Source organism: Podarcis filfolensis (assembly GCF_964270895.1).
Source record: "Podarcis filfolensis genome assembly, chromosome: 8".
Lineage (NCBI taxonomy): Eukaryota > Metazoa > Chordata > Lepidosauria > Squamata > Lacertidae > Podarcis > Podarcis filfolensis.
In genome coordinates this window covers 38,483,879-38,506,714 of record NC_139611.1, presented here as the reverse complement: position 1 = coordinate 38,506,714, position 22,836 = coordinate 38,483,879, and the positions used below count along the sequence as shown (strand labels likewise).

At 40.8% G+C, this 22,836-nt stretch overlaps 1 protein-coding gene across 2 annotated transcripts in view; it reads right to left on the bottom strand.

Annotated features, from left to right (window-relative positions):
* Positions 1 to 22,836, bottom strand: part of USP10 (ubiquitin specific peptidase 10) — a 33,458-nt gene extending 10,622 nt beyond the window's left edge. The window contains exons 1-8 of one of the 2 annotated variants that reach the window (XM_083626245.1): positions 22,300 to 22,836; positions 7,993 to 8,061; positions 7,150 to 7,273; positions 4,869 to 5,891; positions 2,427 to 2,518; positions 2,045 to 2,154; positions 931 to 986; positions 45 to 148 (exon numbers count right to left, since the gene is read on the bottom strand). In XM_083626245.1, coding sequence (XP_083482371.1) covers positions 45 to 148; positions 931 to 986; positions 2,045 to 2,154; positions 2,427 to 2,518; positions 4,869 to 5,891; positions 7,150 to 7,273; positions 7,993 to 8,061; positions 22,300 to 22,320 — 1,599 coding nt within the window. In that variant the 5' untranslated portion in view covers positions 22,321 to 22,836. The remainder of the gene's footprint in view (positions 1 to 44; positions 149 to 930; positions 987 to 2,044; positions 2,155 to 2,426; positions 2,519 to 4,868; positions 5,892 to 7,149; positions 7,274 to 7,992; positions 8,062 to 22,299) is intronic. The other variant, XM_083626246.1, reaches the window with a different exon arrangement.

Genomic DNA, 22,836 nt, shown 5'->3' with positions numbered 1-22,836 from the left:
TACATAATACAGGGTAAGAAACAGCTCAAAAGATCTAATCTCACCTTTTCCGACAGACTTGACTTGATAACTGTCAGCAATCTATAAATGTATGTAGGTTCAAAGGCAGCTCCAGGCCTGATGTCTCTTGCAATTTTATCACCTAAAGCTGCCAAAACAAAAAGGGGAAAGACAGAGCAATTTGACAAAGATCAACAACTTAACTGTTACAAAAGGCCAGAATTTCAAGTATAAGGTGGGACAGATTCAATGCTACATTTTCAACAAATAATGAAGTAATCACTGCCCCTGTTCTTTTAGCAACACTATGCTGTGGAGGTTTGTCTGTGGCTTAACCACAATCACACAACACTGAAAAGCAGGCAAGGCAACTACTAAAGTTCTCATAGGTGGCTACTTACACCATCAAATTACCGAGAACTGAATTTAGGTAAAAAACCTACAGGTCAGTGATGCAAAGATTAAGAGAGCTATACAAAAGAAACTGAGGCACTGGATCAGCATGGAGAGAATGACAGCAATTGACTTTATGCAACCAGGAAATACAATTTATTTGTGCTGATACATCAAACCTAAGGACTGTGTCTGAATACAGCCAGTTTCCCAACACCTCCAAAACTGATGCAAGAGGTTTGTTGCCACCTTAAAAACAAACCAATCTTAAGAGTACAGAAGGAACACTCTCTTTCTGAAACAAGATCATATTTTATGTAAGGTCCTAAGAGCTGAAAAAAAGATGCTGCAAAAATGTTGTATGCCTTTTAAACAGAAAGGTTCTTTTTACCTGACATCACACAAACCTCTTGGTGAAAGCCAATTTGTACTGCAGAAATGTAAGAACCTCAGCTGTATCATACAAAGACAGCATTGAACTCCTCCACTCTACCAATATGTCACCAGACAGTTAGCAGGTGATTAATTTCTACCCACCTTGTTTTGCCTTAGGCGGGACTGGCATATTTGTAAACTCATTCATTAGGCGGACACTGAAGTAGAACAAAAGGAAATCGGTGTTAGCTACAGAGACAACAAATGTTACTAGATACAACTAGCCACAAACATCTGATCAAGTCTAATACTGGAAAGGCTCACATAAGATAAAATTATTAACTTGTTTGTTTCAAGATAAAAATGGGTTTACCTCTTTTCATCTCATTTGAGTGTCAACATACATTTATTTTACTGGTCCTCTTCCTCAGCTGATGCACTAAAAGCAACTATTTCAATATTTTTATCTCTAGCGCTGAGATGGACAAGTTTTTGTTCCATGTGGTAGGTGAACTAAGCATACACACTACTTGGGAGTGGCGTTTCTCAACCTGGCACCATCCAGATGTTTTCCACACAACTCCCATCTGGTGGTAGTTATAATCCAAAACGTCTGGAGGGAGAGCCACGATGGGGAAAGTTGACTCACGTTAGCTGAAGGAGATGGAGCTCCAATTCACAATGGCAATGTTGAACTGTTTCTGAATGCAATCCACTGGCTAGGTTCGGACAATCTTTCCCACAGTTTATGAAGCTGGGAATGGACATGGGGGCCACATGCTCCATCCTTGGCCCTTGCTTCCCTTCATGTGCTAGCTTTAGTTTAAACCAAAGCTCCCTGTTATACCTAACTGGAGAAGTCTGGCTTAACTAGGATAGTGAACCAGAATCGAATTTATGAAATCAGGAAAGGTAGTCCAAACCCAGCCACTGAATGAGAGATTCACCAAAGATCAGGGCTTTGGTTTAGAAATGGGTGTGTATTTTAACTTTGATAAATTGAAATATTCCCAAATCACAGAATGGGGAAGAGAGGGAGTTGTAACTATGGCAGCATAATTTGAAAATCAAACAATATGGCAATTAGATATTAATTTAGGTTTGCTCCAAATATTATCCTTGTACTGCTCTGTGAAGGGACAATTAAGCTACCAAATACCTAGTATCATTGAATGTTTCCAACCTTTAATTAGTATTATTTTTAAAAAGAAGATAAGAATGTCTACCAACTTACAATTCTAATTCAAACATTGTGATTGTCTTGCAATTTACTTACAAACTATCTATCATTGGTGTTGAAGTACACGGCCGTTGTGATTTCGAATACATTGGAATGGACTTCATTAGGTGATACATAGGAGGGCAAGCAACCAAAGCTTGCAATGTCTATAGAACTGCATTAAGGAGTCAGTTAATAAAGACAGCATTTAACACACCCACGTCTTTGTGCGAAAAGAGATGAGGAGAACAAAAATGAACTTAAAATACTGTATGGCAAAAGGAAGCCATTCAGCAGCCATAATGATACTGCTCACTTGAAATATACCCCATTCCCATTTTGAACCTTTAAAGTCTGATAACAGGATCTATTTTGTTTTCAGTATGAGAAACACAAGCAGTTAATTAACTCAGGTAATATTTTTCCAATGCAAGGATACAGCGTTGATATAACACCAGTTTCCTTTATTGATCAGCCCTCGTGGTTGCAAAGATACTGGTTTATGTATTAGTTTTACATTTTCCAGTAATTCTGTTAAATGAAGAACACATCCAAAAATGTCAGCAAATCCACTTCCAACTGAACAAATATACTGCCTATTACACATGTAGTGGAGGAAAATCAAACAGTATTTTAGCATCCCCTTGTGGCCAATGAAATGAATTTACACACATTGTTTTCTTGTTGCAAGACATTTGGTTATGTCTTATCATGCTTACCAGTATTTATCCTCCCATAGATTTGCAGGCAAGGTGAGGCAAAGTACAGGTATAAAACTTCACCTGGAACCACTCCAACATGCATGTACCATCAGTTGTCCACTAATGACTTGTGTCACCTGTACAACAGTTCTGATTTCCCCGCTTAAGAGTTACTCTTATAGTTCCAATGCTTGCTTAGTTATACTCTGTATAAAGCTTCTTGCAACATCCATTTTTGAATTCTAATCTCATATACAATCAAGGGACGTGCAAAAACATCTCATTTGCTGTTACAGCAACAAGCATTAAGTGCATTACAAGAGAAGACCAGGGTGTAAAATGAAGCAGTAGACAGTATTACTCTAAGCCTGTTCTGAAGTGCTTGACCTCATCTGCATTAGGAACTTAAGCAGGGCTGGGCTTACATGGCAGCATAAAGTTCTAAGAGCTAGATCCTGATTGACATGCAAACAACCCTGTTTATGTAATCAACACTAGCAACAGGAACTCTTCATAAAATGCTCTGCTACAGAAACAAGTTATTTCTTGCAAGATACTTTTTCTTTGCAGATACAAACACCAATGACTAAATAGAATGGAGCCACCCCAACAAGCTTATAATTTTTTTAATGCCACATATTACACTTTTATTGCCATTATATATAGATAGGTCTTGTTCCCACCACCACCAAAGGTTCTAATAACCCAGGTAGAATAATGCTACTGATGAGGTTACTACTATTTAATGAAAAGTCAAATAAACACTAGTGATTGTTTTTTTAAAAAAGTCAAACCAAATAAACACTGGTGATCTTTTAAAAATGAACATATTGCTAACTTGTATGAAGTAAATCATTATAAGCACACCATCCAACAATGTTGCATGCATTTACACTTTTGAATGTTTCTATTAAAATTTAGGTCAAAGAGATTAATAAACCTAGACTTGAAATCAAATGTGACAAGAACCACCACTCTGGGGGATTAGACATGCAGAAAATGGCTTGCTAGTAAAGAAAAAATATATATATTTAGAAATAAAGCAATATAAAGAAATTATATCAAGACCAAGAAGTTATACAAGCCTTTCTATAGTCAAGAGTATTATTTTTCTGTATTATATATTAAAAAGTTCTGTCTGCAGCACAAGTTAACTCTTCATGCAATCTAGTTGCCTATGGGGATGCAACTCTGATTTCAGGCAACTCCCCATTTGTGTGCCATTCCACGGCACTACGTGTAGCCCCACAGCCCCACTCCGCCCCCTTCTGGGGTTGAAAACGGCACACATGTCAGTGGTCGCTTGTGCTTTGAATGCATGCAGATGATACAGTTATACGTTTCTGAAGAATCAGCAACTTTCAGCACCATTCTGTGCCCCGTTATCATGTTACAGGGTATTTGTCAGTTTTAAAGAATACTTTCACATTGTGTACAATGAGCAGAATGTCAAGCTACGTGTGCTTGCATATTCTGGCTATGTATCAGATATTACAAAGCAATGTGGCACTCACAGAACAGATCACAGGCTAAGTCCTAGTGGCCACTGTTAAGACTGCTTATACATTCAAAGTCAGTGTTAGTCTGGTGGCTCAAAGGCTGCCATGGGCCAGTAAAATGTGTGTTTTTATTTGTGGTGAGACAGATAAATGTATGAGTGAAGGCGAGTAGTTGTATTCAAATATTCCCTAGCAATAAACGAGCAGTGTTCAGCCCTCCCAAAAGAGGTCCTGGGTGGAAAGAGTTATTAAAAAGAACAAAGACCCCCTAACATAGCAAGCTCTCAGTGCTGAGCTGGCAAAACTTTCCAAACTGAGTCACACACATAGGCTCTCACAGCAGCAGCGAAAGGTTAGCTCTAGAAGAGAGAACAAAATTGCTCCAGCCTAAACAAACTCATCCTTTTGTGTGTGTGCACATCAAATCAAGAGTTCACTGTTACTTGTACACTGAAAAGGAAGTAAGCACCAATCCACAGTTGTGTGTTTAACCAGATACTACATTAACAAAAAGCTAGAAGCCATTACACTAAACAAGAGGTGTCACTCTAACACAGAGTTAATCATTTTCTTACTATTGTGCTACTAAAGCATTAGGACATTTAGGTTCACTCAAACTTTCCACTCCTTCAAACCTTCCTACACTCTTTGTAGCTCAAGCTTGAAGCACATTAATGATACCTGCAATCCTTATGGCTACAGGATCCTCAGAAACTGGAACAGGCCCCTCTTTGACTTCAACCTGTTTCTCAGGGACCACAGGAGATGTGGCAGGAGGGGTATACTTAGTCTCAACATAAGCCATAGGCATGGAAACAGAAGGTTTGGAATTGTGAAAGAGGCTTGCCCATGATTTTGCAGGCTGATTAACAGAAACGGCTCCTGAAACAGGGGTGGTTGCCTCAGTAGTAGGCAAAGCATCCTCAGGCTTAGTTTGGTCTGAGTCGGTGCTTTCCACAGGATGCAAGTCTACCCCATTGGCAGCTGTGCCCTCACTAGAGGATTCAAGTGTTTGTCCATTTGTAACACCAAGGTTTTCAGTAGTATCAGTACCAGCATATGGCTGTACAACAGCTGTCCTTAATGGGCTGTCCCTCCCAGTTTCGGAGGAGACACAAGACTGTTCCAAATTAGTAACACTGCATACTTCAGGCTGCCCTGCAGTCCTTGTAGCATCTAGAGCACTAGAAACCGAATCATCAGACACAGCTTCGCTAGTGAAGTCCACAGAATTTTCAGGGCTGTTACAAGTCCTTGGAGTGACCGATGGCGCGTCGCCTGTAAGGTCTACATCCTCTGTGCTTATGCTATTAAGTCCTGATGAACTTGCATGCCCGTTTACCAAAGCCTCGGCAGGAACAATGCCATCACTAACATCTTCCAAGTAACTGTAATATCCAGGGGGTCTTTTTTTCTTCTTTTTGCGTTCCCTTTGCCCAAGGCTCCCAGGTAAACTATCATTTTCAGCATTAGAACTGCTATCCAAAGCGAGAGAAGAATCAGTGAACTGACAGTCTATGGAGTTATAGTTGGCTTCGTTGAGTATATCACTAGGCGTCTTCTGGGAAGGTGCACAACCAAGAATGAATTCCGGTGCCTGAGGATTCAGAGTACTTGAAATACTGTAGTCATTGTTATTCAGCACAGATGAATCTGCCTCAATAACCTCATTAACACCAAATTCAATTCTCTGATACTCTTCCCCTAGGAGAGAAAAATAAACTTCTATTAAAGTGGTGCTTTTTTTCTTGGGAAGTGGGGGCAGATACAAGATAGGTTTGCAATCACTTGTCTTCACCTCAAGTTATTCCTTTTCATCATAAATGTTAAAAACATTCCTAATCAAATATAAATTGTGCAGACTGAAAATATGCAAATAGCTTAATTATTTTTCCAATACTATGTCAGCATAGATTGGAATGTCAAAAGATTTTCAACAATAGGATGTTCAAGGCTCTATATTTCACATGGCTGGCACTAAGAGTAGAATTTTGTGACTTTGACCAAGAAAAACAAAAACACATTCTGCAAAACTATCATAGTCCCATCTCTAAGACAAGGAATTTCAAAGGTCACTGCAACTAAGCAACGTAAACATCTGATACCAGCATCCAAAAAATGGCAAAAAAAATTCTGAAATGAAGGGTGAAAATATTTTCAATAACTACTCTAAGGGTGGCTAACATACATATTACAGTAAAAACAATCAGTAATCAAAGCAGCAGCAGTTGCTTTAAAAGAAGCTGAAGGCCAATGTTAAAAACTGCTGAAACCCTAGGAAAATATAATGCTTTAATTTGGTCCCTAAAAGATGTCAAATTTGGGAAACAATGGGTACCAAGTTGAAGTACCATCCCCAAACAAACCCCCTTAGCAGGTGGTGACACCTAGGCCACTAATGATTATCTTAATAACTGGGCTGGTCTATATGGGACTAAAACATTTAGGGATTTAAGGCTGCCCTCTCATTTACACTCTTCTGGGAGTAACCCCTATTGAACCCAGTAGCACTTGCTTCCAAGTAATACATAAGACTACCCTGTAAAGATTAAAACCAGTACGAAGTCTGAATTGTGCCCAAGAAGAAACTTCATCTAATGAAACTTTCAGTACAGGCAATATACATTCATGTCTCAACAGATCAGTGATCAGTCATGCTTACTTTTCCAGCCCTGTCCAAGTCATTCTCTTTCTTGAAGAAAAACAGATTTCAATATTGAGAAGTGCTGAAGTTTTAACATTTACAAGTCCCTAATAATCAACAACTATCAGCACTGATCCAACAAGGCCTCAAAACCACTGGATTCTTTTAAAAGAACTTTTTCAAATCCATCAGTTGGGAGTGAGGGTTTACTGTTAGCTAAAGAAACCATAAAATATGGATTGCTATAAGTTTAACTGGGTTAGTACATTTAAGTAGCAAACTAACCCAAACCCCCAAAGCTGAACAGAAGAAACGAACCTGCAACACATTGGACTTCAAAAGGATTGGGGAAACAGTTGTGAAGAAGGAATGGCTTCTTACCATCATGGAGCTCTCCTGTGGACTTAAGGCCACATGAAATGGTTTCATTGTAGGGTGGAAGCTGTACAGAAAATAAAACAAATGGTTGCACTGGTGGTGGGGAAAGAAGATTTCACCAAAGATAACTTATGTCGGCATTGAATGGAACAATCTGAACCCACCACCAACCACCCTTCCTCTCTTGTACACATATTCTCCTGTGCCCTTAATGATTATTGACATTTAAGTTGGCATGTTGTTGTTTAGTCATTTAGTGTGCCCTTTAATTAACAGTTGCTTCTTTACAATTTGATATACACAGCAGTCTTTTACCAGGCTGACTGATAAAATAAACACATTGGATTTATGGGGTGGGGTGGGGGTGGACTGATATGCTATTGACAACTGTAACAACATTCAAAATTTGAAGTGAAGCAAAACCGTGTGGCAGTATTATAGGGTACTCACTGATCTATACTAAACTAACTTTCTTCTATGCTTTCAACATACAATAGATTTCAACATTTCACACATACAGTGGTACCTCTGGTTGAGAACGGGATCCGTTCCGGAGCCCCGTTCGCAACCAGAAAGGAACGCAACCCGCGTCTGCGTGGGTCGCGATTTGCCGCTTCTGCGCATGTGGATGGCGTCATTTTGTGCGTCTGCGCATGCGTGAGTGGCGAAACCCAGAAGGAACCCTTTCTGGTACCGCAGGACGCAACATGAAAAAACGTATCATGAAGCAAACATAACAAGAGGTATGACTGTACAGGTAAATAAATTTAAAATAGTTCTTACCTCAACAGAGCAACGAGGAGTCACAAAGAACTGATTAAATTCATCGGGGCTGAATTCCCCAAAGATGTACTAAAAAGTAAAACATATTGTATTTAATTAGATTAACTGAAGTTGATCATGGCAACACAACTTGGCTGTTGTGCATATGTTTGCTGGAAATTTCAATGGCCTTTGTCAAAAAGAATCCTGAGAAATCTCTTCATTGGAAATTTGTGTGACCTCTAATTTATACAAGAAGCTGACAATTAGCCAACCACAACTTCTAAAACTGCAAGTAGCTGGTTAACTGAAGGCCCCAGCATTTAAATTTTGAAAGATTAAACCAATTATGCTTATGCTTTTGCTTAAACACCCATGTCTTGTGTACAGCTATTGTAAAGGTTACATATGTAATTAGTGTTAGAAACACAAGATATATAAGCTAGGCACCAAATGGCTCCTTAAATGAAGGTTGCAGTTGCCAAAACGGAATGTCTAGTTGACATTTTGGGGCAAGACGGCTCTAAAGTCTTATTTTTCAAATGATGGACTGACTGTGATTGATTCTCAGTTAAACATGTGGATAGTTCAGATGACAACCTTGAGCTAGGTTAAGACCTTTGAGAACTAAAAAAAGAAAAGTCACTTGATGCATGGATAGACCATATAGATACTGGCCTATTTCCCACCTCTTTTTCTCAATGGTGACTGCTCCTGCACAGAAAAAGCATTTTGGTTCCTGAAATTCATTCTGATTTTGTAGATAAAATATAACTGACAGAATTATACAGGATGGGGTATTATCATGTGAAAAACAGTCCAAATCCAATGAACCCTAGGCATGCACCTCCAGATGGTAGAGATGTTAGGCGCCATCCTGGCATTCAAGCATCTTCACTTTTTCAATCAGTGGAGAAAAACTGCAGTCTGGGGATTCCATTCAAGCAATTTTACAAATGGAGCTTCTAACAAGCAGATGGAGATATGCCACTAATGGTGTGAACATATATGAAGGGTCCTGGAAACACCAATGTATACTGTAGTAGGAGCTCTGGGCAGTATCCTGCGAAGTAGTTTAGTTACTACAAGGGACTTTTAGCTGAACAACGTAACTTATTATCATGCTTCCCCCCAAAAAAATCTATGTTGGGGATTCCCGCAACTCTCTGGAGCAGATGGCGGGGCATGGAGGGGAAGGGGACATTTTGTTGTGCAAACAAAAATCTTTCTGCTACTGGAAATACGTCAAGGGATACTGCTCTTATGATTTTAAAAGCTCAAAAACGAAATGTGACAATTTTAATGGCAATGATGCTGCAGCCTCTAATACCAATTCTGCTTCGGCTATAGCCCTGAAGTGAAAACTGCTTTTGGAACATGGTTAAAGTTTTGTTAATCTGTTAAGGACCATCTAAGCAGCTGCTTGATATCAACTATGTAACACCTCAAAGTAAGCCACAACTGAAGTACACTGGAATCCTTTCTCATATTTCAGTGGATTTCTCAACACTAATCAAGAAGTAACACTCATTTCAATGAAACAATTCAACAGACACAATTTCACACCAAAGTAAAAATAGCTGCTTGCACAAAAACATACTGAATGATAACTTGTTAGAAACATTTTAGATGAAGTCATGCAAAGAATGAAATGCAGTCATGCAGCTTAAAATGCTGTTACACAAATAAAACTTGTTCCCACCACATTTTTCTCTCAGAGGCTTAAATCAATACGTGAAGTGCCTGATATACTACAGCCACCAAGAAAGTTGTCAAATGAAGCATTATCATCTCAGGTCTGTGACAAGTGTATCCATGAACTTCTCAAAAAGAGATTCAAAATAGAGATGCAATGCCAACTCAACAGACACTTGTGTTATGTACCCTCATCAGAGGAGACCCAGGAGGCCTTGTTCTTACACCAGGCCCCAGGTCAGTCTGCACCGGGTAGCAAAAAGCCAGGACTCTGAGATGAAGCTGAGACTGAATAGTCTGAAGCCCAAGGGAAAGACAGTGCCTTAAATGCCAGGTGGAAGCCTAGTCCATCTGGAAAAGTGTCTGATTGCAGGCAAGGACTCCTCAGGAGTAAAAGCTCCTTAAGCATAAGATTTTCCTCTTAAGGAAACCTCTGGAGAGAAGGGACTAGATACATTCTATGTAGCAGTTCTGTACCCTGTGTCAAACCAGACCTTGAAGTGCTCTGACCTTGCCTCTCATCTAAACCTTGTTGTGAACTCTGCTAGTCTGGACCCTGAACTTGGACTAGCCCTGGATATTGCTTTGGTTGTTGCCTCCTTGGTGCTGCTGCTGGCAAACCACTTGTTTATTCAGGACCAAAGCACTGTGACCACACCACAAACTAAAACACACTCATTCCAGTGAGTTAATTTTTTGCTGGATGCCCCAACAGTCAAGTGCTTCACCTCATTCAGAGATGATAGTTGGTGCCATGAAAATATGCTGTGAGACAAAGGATATACCAACCAACCACAGCTAATCTAAAGTTAATGCAGCAATTTCATATTCTAGCCAAGCTTACCTTGTATATCATCACAACCTTCCCCTGGCACTGACAGTCCCAACTAAACACTACCTTTCTCATTTCGCCACCTTCAATAATGCCCTATTCTGAATGAGACCATTCAAGAGAATTAAGTGGTTGACTACTGAAGTAGAAAAATTGACTGAAACCCTTCAGAATGCAAGAGGGTACCAATTAGTAGTGACCCCTTATTTTTCTACAAGTAGCAAAATTAGCACAGCACTGGACTGGAGCCTTTTCTCCCAACATGCTAGTTTTCCATTTAGTATGAAGTTTCTTTTCTTTTCTCTTTTCGTTTTTTTACATGAGGAAATATTTAGCAACATTATTTTCCACCTGCAGTCTAATTTACCACCTCTGTATTCAAGTACATATGCATACCCAGCCAATTTCTCTCTCCAGAAGCCCAGTCTTCTTGTTCAGAACCCAGAATGCCGAGACTAACATGAGAAGCTAGGCAGTAGCCAGACTAGCCCTTTCCACTCCGACATGCACCTATGAATTTTGGTCTAATTCTAGAGAAACTATGATAGCATGGACACCTGAAGACATTTTTAAACTATTTACATTTCAAATCCTAAAAGTTATTATGAAAAGTTTGATTTGACACTTAAATCAGTCACATACAAACAGAGAGAGACACTCTGAGATTACCACCCCGACTACCACATCACCATCCAATCTAGGGTGTGAAAGTAGCTCTTCCAATCACAAACAGAATACATGTATAATGCAATAGTCTCAAAAGCTGTGTCTACTGTCTCAGTGTGACAGGATGATTTGAGGGTGGAAAAAAGGCAGGGAGTAGTCTACTTGTCCAATGAAACTTTACTCCATACTCAGATAGCATCTGCATTCCAAAACCTGCAAATCCTGCTAGGGAACTCTCAAGGTTGATGAGGAGGGTTTGTGGCAGCCACTACCAGAACAACAAGTCAAAAACACATTTTACCTATTTGACAATTATTGAGGGAAAGGGTAGAGAGATTAGTGGTTTCTGGGGCATAATAAAGGCTTTCTACCAAATAATTATGAGCTAAAAAAAGTGTCAAGCCAAATTAGCAAATTTAAAACAGCAGTGTGATGTAACAAAGCGCTACAGTGTGAAGAGAAATCCCAGTGGGTTGTGTCCAAGACATTCCTGCACTTATTTTCAAAAACACACTCCTACATGTGGTACTCTTTGACAAACTATCTAGTTATGGCATCTGAAGAACTCTCAATACTACTGGCCATGTTAACTTTTCCAATACAACACTCAACTCTTGTTCTATCTTGATCAAACACAGGCCACCTTCAACTTAATCAGATACTGAGTGACCTAATAAGCTTCTTATCGTCTCACCAGTGAACTAACAGTTCCTGATGTGCATTTGCAAGGGCCTTTCTGACTTCACCTTGGCAAAAATGCCCCACAATTTAATATGTGCAATGTACAAAACAGACAGTAAGCCTATGACACACAGAGAAGTCACTTCAGAAAAATGTTTCTATATATTAGTCCCACCTTTCCCAAAGAGAGAACTGCAGTCACAAATAAGCCTTCCCTGGAAGTTTCCACAGAGCCAAAGCAATGTGCACATTTACTACTAGACACTGTACACTAAAGTTTACTACCACTACACAGTACACACTTTTCACAAGCTGCTTCTTTTGAAGAACATGAATAATGCACAGGAAAAGCAGGAATTTCTAGTCTCAATTATAACCATGTTTTAGAATTGCTAGAAGCTCTCCTGCCATGAAGCACCATTGTTCTACACAAAGTTCCTTAATCCTGAGTGGTATGTTAAATGGTTATATATAAAGCATTTCAACTGAACAGGGAGAAAAAACTGCAGCTCTAGCAATGCAGTTCTTTCAAACTCAATATCTACTTTGCTGAAGCAGCATTAAACTGACAAATGACTATAATCCAGTGGCTCAAGGCCAGCAAGTTCTACTACAAACAGACCTGTACAAAGGAGACAACAGCATGTAGAATGTTTATGGCAGTAAACTGAAACCGAACTGTGTAGGTTGCCTATATTATTAGGTTCATGTGGAAGAGTTCTTGCAATATGGCAATTTGCAGAAAGAAAGCACATTCTGTACATGCAAAAATGTTAAATGGGAATTCTAAAATATGGCTGACACAAAGATTCAGAGAAGAATTAGAATCAACTTAAGTTAGCAGGTACAGAGCCATGAAGGCCCGGGAGGGTCCCCCCCCATCTTTATTCTAAAGCAGGGACATCCAACTCCCAAGAGACTGCGATCTACTCCCGGGGGGGGCGGGGACTGGTAGTGATCTAACCATTTTGGGGAGGGGAACCTGAAGTTGTTCAGCATTTTTAACAGGGGCAAGCGTAAGTTGTTGAGCTTTTTGGGAGGGGGGAAGCCAAAGTAGACCTATTTTTTCCTTGTTGCTAAGCCTCAAAGGGCTGAAAGTACAGAACAACATAATTTTGTTGCCATCCAATTCATGCTGCTGCAAATACGTTGGACCCAAAATTCAAAGGAGAAATGCAAGTGACTTTGGAGACGATCTTGGGTGTGATGCATGCATATGTAACAGCAGCCAGTCAGTATCTAAGAAGATGAAGGAGGAGGCGGAGGAGGAGGAGACGACAGAAGGTGAATAAGACACAGCTGTGGGAAGCCTGAGGAAGTACCACCCTTGGTGTCTGCCCATAAAAAGCACGTCCTGCTGTGGGACAGTAAAAATGCTAGAAGAGGAGAGGACAGAGGGTGAAGGAAGAGTTTTGAGTGAATGGGGCCCCTCTACCCATCCTTTGGACCCCCTGGGAAACTCAATAAACCTGCTGTACCAGGAACTGGGTGCGGAGAGTGCAGCTGAATGGGACACAGCTGTGTGCAGCTTGAAGAGGTGCCATCCACCTTAAGCCTGCCCATAAAAAGCAAGTCCAGAAAGAAAGATTAGGGTCCGCTGTTTCCAAGATCTTTTCTCATTGTGAAACTTTTGTGGGTGAGCTGAGTTTTTTGACCCTGGGTGAATCAATGTATCATTTTTACATGTAACTGTGTAATTTTGCTAAAGTTCTCTGTTGTTGTTTCAGTTTCCAGTACACTGCTTAAGAGATATTTCACAAATATATTAAGCAGTATAGAAATTGAAATAATAATAATAATAATACATTTTAAAAATCCTGTGATGGTATCACTACTTCCACATTTGAATGGATTACAAAAAAAGCAGCACACTTAGGACCTGATGCTGGAAAGGTACTTTCAAATATTGCAAAGTACAAAACTTCTTCAGGTATTTGGCCAAGAAATGTAGTCTGGGATCCTGCCAAACATATCCCTCTTGCAACAAGGTGGCAAAGCCTTTGCACAACAAAGCCTCCAGTTCTTGCTACTTACCTACTTCAGATTCCTCCATATTCTGAAGCACGTGAAAGAAACTGGTATATGTTTGGAAATACTGTATACCAAATTAAGAAATAAACTGACATGGGAAAGGGTAGACATGTGTTTCCATCTGGGTAAACTTTCAATTCTTAGAAGTCCATGATAAATATGAAGAAAAAGCAACTGAATACATTTCATTTAGTGAGTTTTGTTTCCCCTACCCTTTTTCTTGACTCTTTTTATAAACAAATTAGTGCTTGACACTATGTAGGACTGGAGGCCACATAATAATTTTAAGAATAAATAATAGTTTGTTTAATTATTATGTTGATGGCTCATCTTTATTGGGGGTTTTCCTGCTCTTCATAAACTTGCAAAACCGTAAGAGAAGATAGACTCCTTACAGTTCAGCAGCTTGTCTGAATAAACTATATTTTTAATATACCAGATAAATGCTAAACAAAGTTTAGCTTGAAAGCTTTCAAAATGATTTTTCTTCCATTATAAAAAATCCCTTTCTCCCCAAATCCCTCAGGGTAAAAAAAAATTGTATCCTCCAGTGAGGATTCAAAATTCCCAGAAATTTTACACCTATAATGCTGAAGAGCTAAAATTATTCTACCCAATTGATTTGCACAGAACAAAACAGGCAGAAAGTATCTCTCTTCTCTTATGTCATTCCAGTAATTTCACAACAGCTTTCATGGCTACCACAATTTGTACAATACTGCCCATCTAAACGTAATTCCAAGTAGAAAGCATGTTTTAAACAACAGCAACAAAAGATTGCTTATCCAATGTATTTTGCATATAATGAAATACGCAATATCACAGTATAGAAGTTTTCTTGGTGTAAAGAAAGATCTTTGAAACCTTGGACAGCTATGTTACTATAATAAACCTAGAGCAATGGCATGTTTGCCTTGATGAGGCAGAGATATTTAAACTCTGTTCTAGAATCAAGGCAGCAGAATCTGAGGGCTGGTCTGTATATGCAACAGAATATGGTGGTAGAATGGGCTGCACCCCTAAAGGCTGCAGATACAGAATCACATTACTGAAATCTTCCTTAACATTTAATTCCCAGAAAACAGGAAACCACTCCAGCAAGCAAAGAGGTTTGACTCTTCCCGCTAAAGTTCCAGTTTTCCATCTGCAGGATACTCATAGGGGAGTATTCCAAAACTGCATCTCCCCATATACTCTAAAGTGATCAAGTCCAGCCTGTTATTTCATTCTGCTGCAAGCCCACTACTCCAATGAAGTTAGCAATAGTATTTCAACATCAAGTGATTTAGCCCCTGAAAGCTACTGCAACCAAAGTACTGCCAGAAGCAAGAAGATAAAGTCAAGCTGGGGTGGTTTTTGTTGTTGCCTAGCCATTTTCCATAACAAGACTTGATGTGCTAGTATGCAGAAGCCAAGGCTTCTGGACAGATGCTACAGGTAAAGGTATACTTGAGGGCATACTATGGCCTTTCAACTTTGGCTGCAATCCTAATACAACTATGTGGGAGTTAAGTTTCACTGAAACTAGAGGTACATATTTCCAAGTACACATTTACAATCAGAATGCACAAGCTTGAACACACATCTACACTGGGTAACAGCAAGGACATAATTTTTTGTCAACTGTAAGACTACATTTTATAAAATGATGGTTGTTTATTTGACTTACCAAAATGTTTTGAGCGGGTAGGTTATTTATTAAACATGTATCTTGCCTTTCCACTTTTGCTAACTTATTTGCTAGGTAGGTATATGTTATCCTAAATCCAAATGTTAGGATTTAACTGCTTTGCTTTTGCATACTGAACTCCGAAACAAATTTCTATGTAGATTTCTGACAGCCACTGCTCTCCTGTCATTTGTATGCTACTGCAAAAATGCTAGAGTGGCTGGAATTGTCTCCCCTCCCCCGCCAAAGTTTCTAAACACTCTAAAAGGGTGAGGGGCCCCATTTTCAGGAATACTGGTCTAAACTCCAAGAAAATCAGTAGCCTTCCTAGCAGTGTCTACTTGGTGCCCCCTAGCCTTAAAATATAGAAAAATTACTATATACAGAACAGCATACTCTTAACAAATGATGAGTGTTTTCATTTAGTTCCAGAAATGCTCATGTTAATATTTTGCTTTTTAAAATTAATTGTACTACTGTAACACCTTAAAAACCCACATATCTGTGCTATACAATGACTAGAATAATCACAATGGAACAAGAACCTTGAATATGCATAACAAGGGAATTAACAGACTTCAGGTTCAGGCATATTTGCCTAATAAGTATGAAGAATGAAAAATCCTGAATATCAGAGAGAAGCTATACTAAGATAAATGAGTGAAGCCTGCAGACTACTTTTTAAAAAATGTGATCTATTTTATCAAAGTTATTCAAGCAAGAAAAGTTAAGGTGTACACTTAGTAGTTTGAGAATGAGTCTGTTAAGGAAATTTTAAGCCGAAGAATCCGCACTGAAATCAAAGACTCTAAACTAACAAATTGAAGTTAGCCAAGCCTGAAGATCAAACAATTAAAAGAACATTTGCCACTTACTTCAGTGGGATCAATCTTACCTAATGCAGTATTTAAAGAGATGTTGCAAGTGAACAGCTGATAGGTTATAGGTGGAAATCAATTTACAGCAATTATCATTTTGTAATTTCAACATGGTTGCAGGACCTGCACCTGGACAACTTAAGAAATGCATAGCAAGCATAATCAATGTGATGCCATCTAGATGTTGCTATACAATGGCCATCCATCCCTGTATACTATCTATGTTGGCCAGTGCTGATCAGACACCCTCCAACATCAAGAAAGCATTGTGTTGGCTACACCCGCAGCCTATAACTTACATAAATATCATCTCTGATATAAATTTGCTAGGAAGTCTTTTGCAAACCACTAGCTCTCAAATTCAATTCCACCCCCATCTGATATACAGGGAATAGTAGTAATACTGGTCTAGTTTACAGAACCATTGTCAGAGACTGCAGACCTGACTTTTACCACTTGCCTGTTACTACACTACAGTCTATTGTGCCACTGCTATCATTGTCCTTAATTCCAAATACAGGCGACTCACTACTTATGAAAGGGTTGTCTTCCGGGCACCACACGCAGAAGTGAAATGTGCGTAAGTGGAGAGCCTGCTGCAATACTGCTTCCTGCCCAACAGCTGTTGACCAGGATAACATGGAAGCAGTGAGAGCTCATGAACACCATTTTGGAACCCTTGGACTCCTTTTCTTTTAATAGCTTCTTAAAACTTTCTTTCTGGACTTTTGGCTTACTGGCATCCTCTTCAGGCTCTGGGGAGAGTCTTCTCATGAGCCACAAAAACTTTCCAGCTCTCTCCCACCATTTCAGGTTTGAACTGAATTATTTATTTGAAATTTTTATTTCCCAGTGCCACATGTATACATTGTCGCACATGAGTTGATCGCGCATAAGTGGGGGGATTCCTGTATTAGACTGCTGCAGCTATTCATCCATGTACACAAACTAGAAGCTGCTTTATTTTACCAAGTACTGAGATAATAATTTTAAACTTCCAAAAACCAATATAAGTGATCACTATTACTAATTGGTCAGTCCTTGAAGTGGCAAAGAGCAGCGTGTTCATGAGTCAGTTGGGACACCATTATACCCACATGCAAACATGTCACCAGCTTCTCCTAATTGACTTCTTATAACCAGGAACAAATCTATGACAAACAGAAACATTACTGCACACAATGCCCAACAACCCTGAGAAGCAGATTAGGCTGAGAGATTGTATCTTGTCTAAAGCCATCTACTGATCTTTGCAGTTGTTCATTTATGTGAACCTTGGCTTCTTCTAATCAAATCCAACACTCTATTTATTAAAAGATTTCTATCCTACCTTTCAGGACAATCACTCTAGCCACTGCACTGCAGATACAAACTACAAAGAATCATGTCCATAAGGTTTCTCTGGCATTAAATAAGTCTAATTGCTTATTACTAAAATAATGTACATAATGGCTTCAACTACAACACCTTCTATTGCAGAAGAAATTAAAGCCTTGTGGAAAGTTCTGAATTTTGAATCCAATGACCACATTTTAATCTAACTATTAAAAATGCAAATGCACACTTTCTTCCAGGTGTTCAGAACATCCTGTTTAGCAAAAACAAAAAACAAAACTTTAAATGAGACTACTTTAAGGCATGTTTCTCTCATTCTTTATGTATTTTGAAAGGTTTAATATCATCTCTATAAACTTTTCCCACTATCAATCAGTACAGGCAAAATGTTGCACAATCTCCAAATTATGCTGTCATAACACCAACCATAGCTAGCACCAAAACGAAAAGAAAAGGGCAAATTTATATGCAAGAGAGGCCACACATGCCTGCAAGAGCTCTGGGGCTCTTAACCATGATTAAAAGATCAAGCAACAGTCTATGGGACACACACAGCCAGATCTACACCAATACTAAGGGGAGGGTTGAAGGGTGCTGCCTTTTAAAAACAAACACAAACAAACAAACAAACAAACCGTTGACAGTGTAAATACTGGTATAGCCACACCAACCATGGCCCAAACTCTTTACTTTCACTTAAATGTTACATGGACTCTATATGGACAGTGTGTATCTACACACTTCAGTGGTAGAGCAGCTGTTTTGAATGCAGAAGGTCCCAGGTTGAATCTGGCATCATTGGATAGCCTGAGAAGGATCCCCAATCAATAGGGCCACTGCCAGTCTGTGCAGGCAATATTGAGCTAGATGAATCAATCTGAATTTCTGCCCCAAAGCAGTGGTACTTAATGGAACACTGCAGCCACAGCCCTGCCTTTCATGCCAGCCAGCCTGGAAGAAAAATGACTCTGTTACACCAGCTCTCAGACTGGTGCAGCAAGGAGGCCAGATCAGGCCATTTTGGTGTTTGCTCTAACTTCTGTCTGTCCATCCCTTGGGCGGGAGCACTTTAGTGTTACTCACTAGCTGAAGCTCATCCAAATCCCTCTACAGTGGTACCTCGGGTTACATACGCTTCAGGTTACAGACTCCACTAACCCAGAAATAGTACCTCGGGTTAAAAACTTTGCTTCAGGATGAGAACAGAAATCGTGTGGCGGTGGCTTGGTGGCAGCGGGAAGCCCCCATTAGCTAAAGTGGTACCTCAGGTTAAGAACAGTTTCAGTTTAAGAACAGACCTCCAGAACGAATTAAGTTCTTAACCCGAGGTACCACTGTATAGCATGGCAGATATGCAGTTTGGACTGCTCTATAAAGCAACTTCCTACAGGAACATAGTAAGCTACTTTATACCAACGGAAACCACTGAGGTTGTTTCCAATATTAGTTCTACCCAACCAAGAGTAAAATATTTGAAATTAATGGACATGATTAACTTAGACCCATTAAATTCAATGGGTTTGCTCTGAGTAGAACTAACCTTTGGTTCACCCATGGTCCATCTAGCGCATATTGTCAACAGCTGCTGACAGCAGCTTTCCAACATTTCAGACAGAGTATTTTCCCTGGAAAGGCCAGGGTTTGATCTTAGGCCCTTCTGCACACAAAGCAGATGCTCTACCACTGAACTATGGCCCTTCACTGTAGAAGTTAAGCCATGCCCAAAAGACTAGCCAGAAAGAATGTATACAGACTATAGGTGTCATTTGTGTTTAGAGATGCCAATTAATAAGATCAACCATACAGGTAACACTAAAGAAACCCGGTAATAGCTAGTGGATATAAAACTTATACTAAACCTGTATATATATCCCATGTCAGACAGGGACACACTACCAAAAACAGCCTTCCCGAACTGAAGCCCTCCAAATGTTTTGGAGTCCAACTCCCATCTGCCTCAGCCAATATGGCCATGCTGGTTGGGGATGATGGAAGCTGTAATTCAAAACATATGGAAGGCAGCAAGTTGGAGATCTGGCTGAACTGAATCATTCTGGGTGTCAGTAGCCGAACAGTACAATGGGGAACGGCACTTTATTTCAGAAGTCTTTGATGAGAACAAAAAGCTAGGGGAAAACCAAGTAGAACAGTAACATACAACCACAAAATGCCTACACTCATGTTTTGCTTGTCATTTACTATATTTCTCAAGGCACTGACCAAAGATCCTCTACAAATTTATTAAAGAGCCAAAGTCAAGCATTAGATCCAAACAGCAAAGTAGTAACAGTTCCAGAGCGAAACAATCAGGCATCATACATAGCAGAATTCAGATTATGATGTAGAAGATACCACCATGTGTCTCAGTTTGAAGACTCATATCCAGTCTCTTTTCCCCCCTGAAGTATCAAGTTATATTTTCTAACTAGCCAGACAAAGATTCATTGCAATTGTACCTCAAGTTCAATATTAACCTCCCCTCCAATTTTCTCTGTGAAAACAGCACTTAGTATTTGCCACTGCCTTACCCAAAACAAAGGTCTCCTAGAAAATAACTTGGGAATGGGAAGGGGTTTGTATTACTCCATCTACAAACCAAGACATCAGATGAATCCCAAATCTAGAAATTTGATACAAAACAAGTTATACTGGCATTTAAGTAACATTTCCTCTCTCTTGAAGAGATAACCTTGTTTCTTTGAAATCCCAGGGGTCAACATGATCCATCATATTAAGATGGTATTTTTTTATATATAGGTCAGACTACTGGATACTCTAGGGTGTGAGTCACCTTCATCCATAGTCCATGACATAGCTGCTTTGTGCAAGTCATACAAATTCATTTTACTAAAACAATGTCCTTGTCCTTCCGTGTCCAGCATAGTGTGTCCAGATCCTCCACTTTACTTTAGTGAAGCTGATTGCAGATTGTTTTGCAGTCTTGTAATGTTTTCAGGAAGGCCTGAAGGTGGAAAATCCTGCCTCAACACAAGTTTTTTTTCAATTACATGACCTTTAGATGCAAGTTCTATGAGCAAAAGAAATCTTCCCAGTTACTTGTGTGTCCTATGTATACCCCATGTATTCACCTACTACCAGAGTGCAACAAACAAATATAAAACTACTGGCAATTAGCACCTGTCCAATACTTTTAACTCTCTTGCATGTCTGGCAGTCTGTGAGCAAGGACTAAAACTTCCAAGTTAAGCATGTGAGAACTAAAGAGTGAATGAATGGATGCAAGTCTGTGGGCACTTTTTTTTCCAATTCCCTCCCCTCCTCTACAAAAAGCAATGCCTACTTTCGGTGTTTCCCTACCTTCTGCACTTGTTGCCTCCATCACTGGCAAAATTTCATTTCTTACCTCCAAAGTTAATCTACCCACCCACTTTAAAAAGGTATAAAGACTGAGGTTACAACCCATGCACACTAATCTAGGACCAAAGTCCTATTATGAATGTAGTATAATTCACTTCCTAATAATAATAAGCCTGCTCAGGGATCAAGCTGGAATCAGCCCCAGCTAGCATGGCCAGTTATCAGGGAGATAGGAGTTATAGTCCAACAACATTAGCAGTAAAACTCTTCTATACCTGAAACCAGGGAAACTTACTCCTGAACAACAACAAAAGTAAGGGGTGCCTGGCTGAAAAGCTGCAACAACCCTATGCACTCTAAGAGGCTTACTCTTGAATAAACCTCTATCACTTTACCTATAGGTAAATCCCTATGGCTGAACCTAGGGAGACTTGCTCCCTCAAAGCACGCTGTTGGGTTTCCTACCAGCGCACTCTTACCCAGGAGCAAAGTCTCATGACTGAATATTGGCCAGTTTCCCTAACCTGCTCAGAGAATCAAGCTGCAAAGCTGCAACAGCACAACCCCTCCTCCCGCTTTAAACTGCGAGTTAAAACAAAACAAAATGGAAAGTCCTACCAATGGGTTTTATTCTCCGAATAAAGCCGCTCAAGCAAATTTATCCTTACTAATGTATCGATGAAAACCCCCTACCCATGTGTGCTTGAAACTCGGGAGGGGTATAAAATCCCGCATGCACAATATTTTAGGCGTGCTCTTCCATTAAGGTCAATAGAGAGATCTCTTCCCCCCACACAGACCCGCAATTTCTTCTTTCTAGCTCAATTCCAAGTAAAGTGTGCAATGGGGTGGCTGCCTTTAAACCCCTCGCCTGGCTGTGCTCCTCCGCGAGCACGCGCGCGCCCCACCAGCACAACCACCAGCCCCTCCTTTTCATCATGCACAGAGAGGAGAGAGAGGCGCCCTGTGGCTTAGCGGGGAGAAAGCCCTCCCGCCACAACCCGCTCGCTCGCCATGACACACACACATACGACGCGATGAGCCTGCAGAAATCGGCCGGGTAGGCCCAGCCCTTGCCAAGCCAGGCACACACGCAGCGTGCTCCTGCCCCGAGGAGGAGGAGGAGGCGAGGCCTGGCCGGGCCACAGCGCGGAGGGGAAACCCTTCAGTCAGGGAAAGGGAATAAAAGGTGGCGGCCTCCGGGCTCGGCTTGAGGCGTTTACCTGCGCGCCGTGGACGGCCATGGCGCCCCCGTCCCCGCTCGGCGGGGGAGGCGGCGGCAGCAGCGAGCTCAGCGTCTCCCTCAACGCCTCACGCTGCTGGCCCCGCCGCCGCCATCTTCTCTCTTCGCGCACACACACCACACAGGAGAGGGCGGGCAGCGCGAGGCGGGGCAGGCAGCTGCGCCTGCGCAAAGGCGCGAGCGCACCTAGTCATCCTGGCTCACGCCGCGCGCTCCGGTGTCTGCCCCAGTCGCGCACGTGCGCGCGCGCCCTGACAAAAAAGGTCTCTTGTCGAGGATCTCGCGTTCCTTCCCCTCGCGCGTGCGTACTCGGGGATTGCCCGAGATTGACAGAAGGGAGGGAGGGAGGCGAGAGGCGGACACGTTTTTGCGCGCGCGCAGCTGCTTCGCCAAGCGACCGCGAGAGAACGAAGCGGGGGTTGGAAGAAAGGAAAAAAAGCAAGGCGGAGGCAAACGGGAGACTGGTGATACATTACGCATGCGCAGCTCTTCCCTACTATTGCGCTGGGATAAAGGC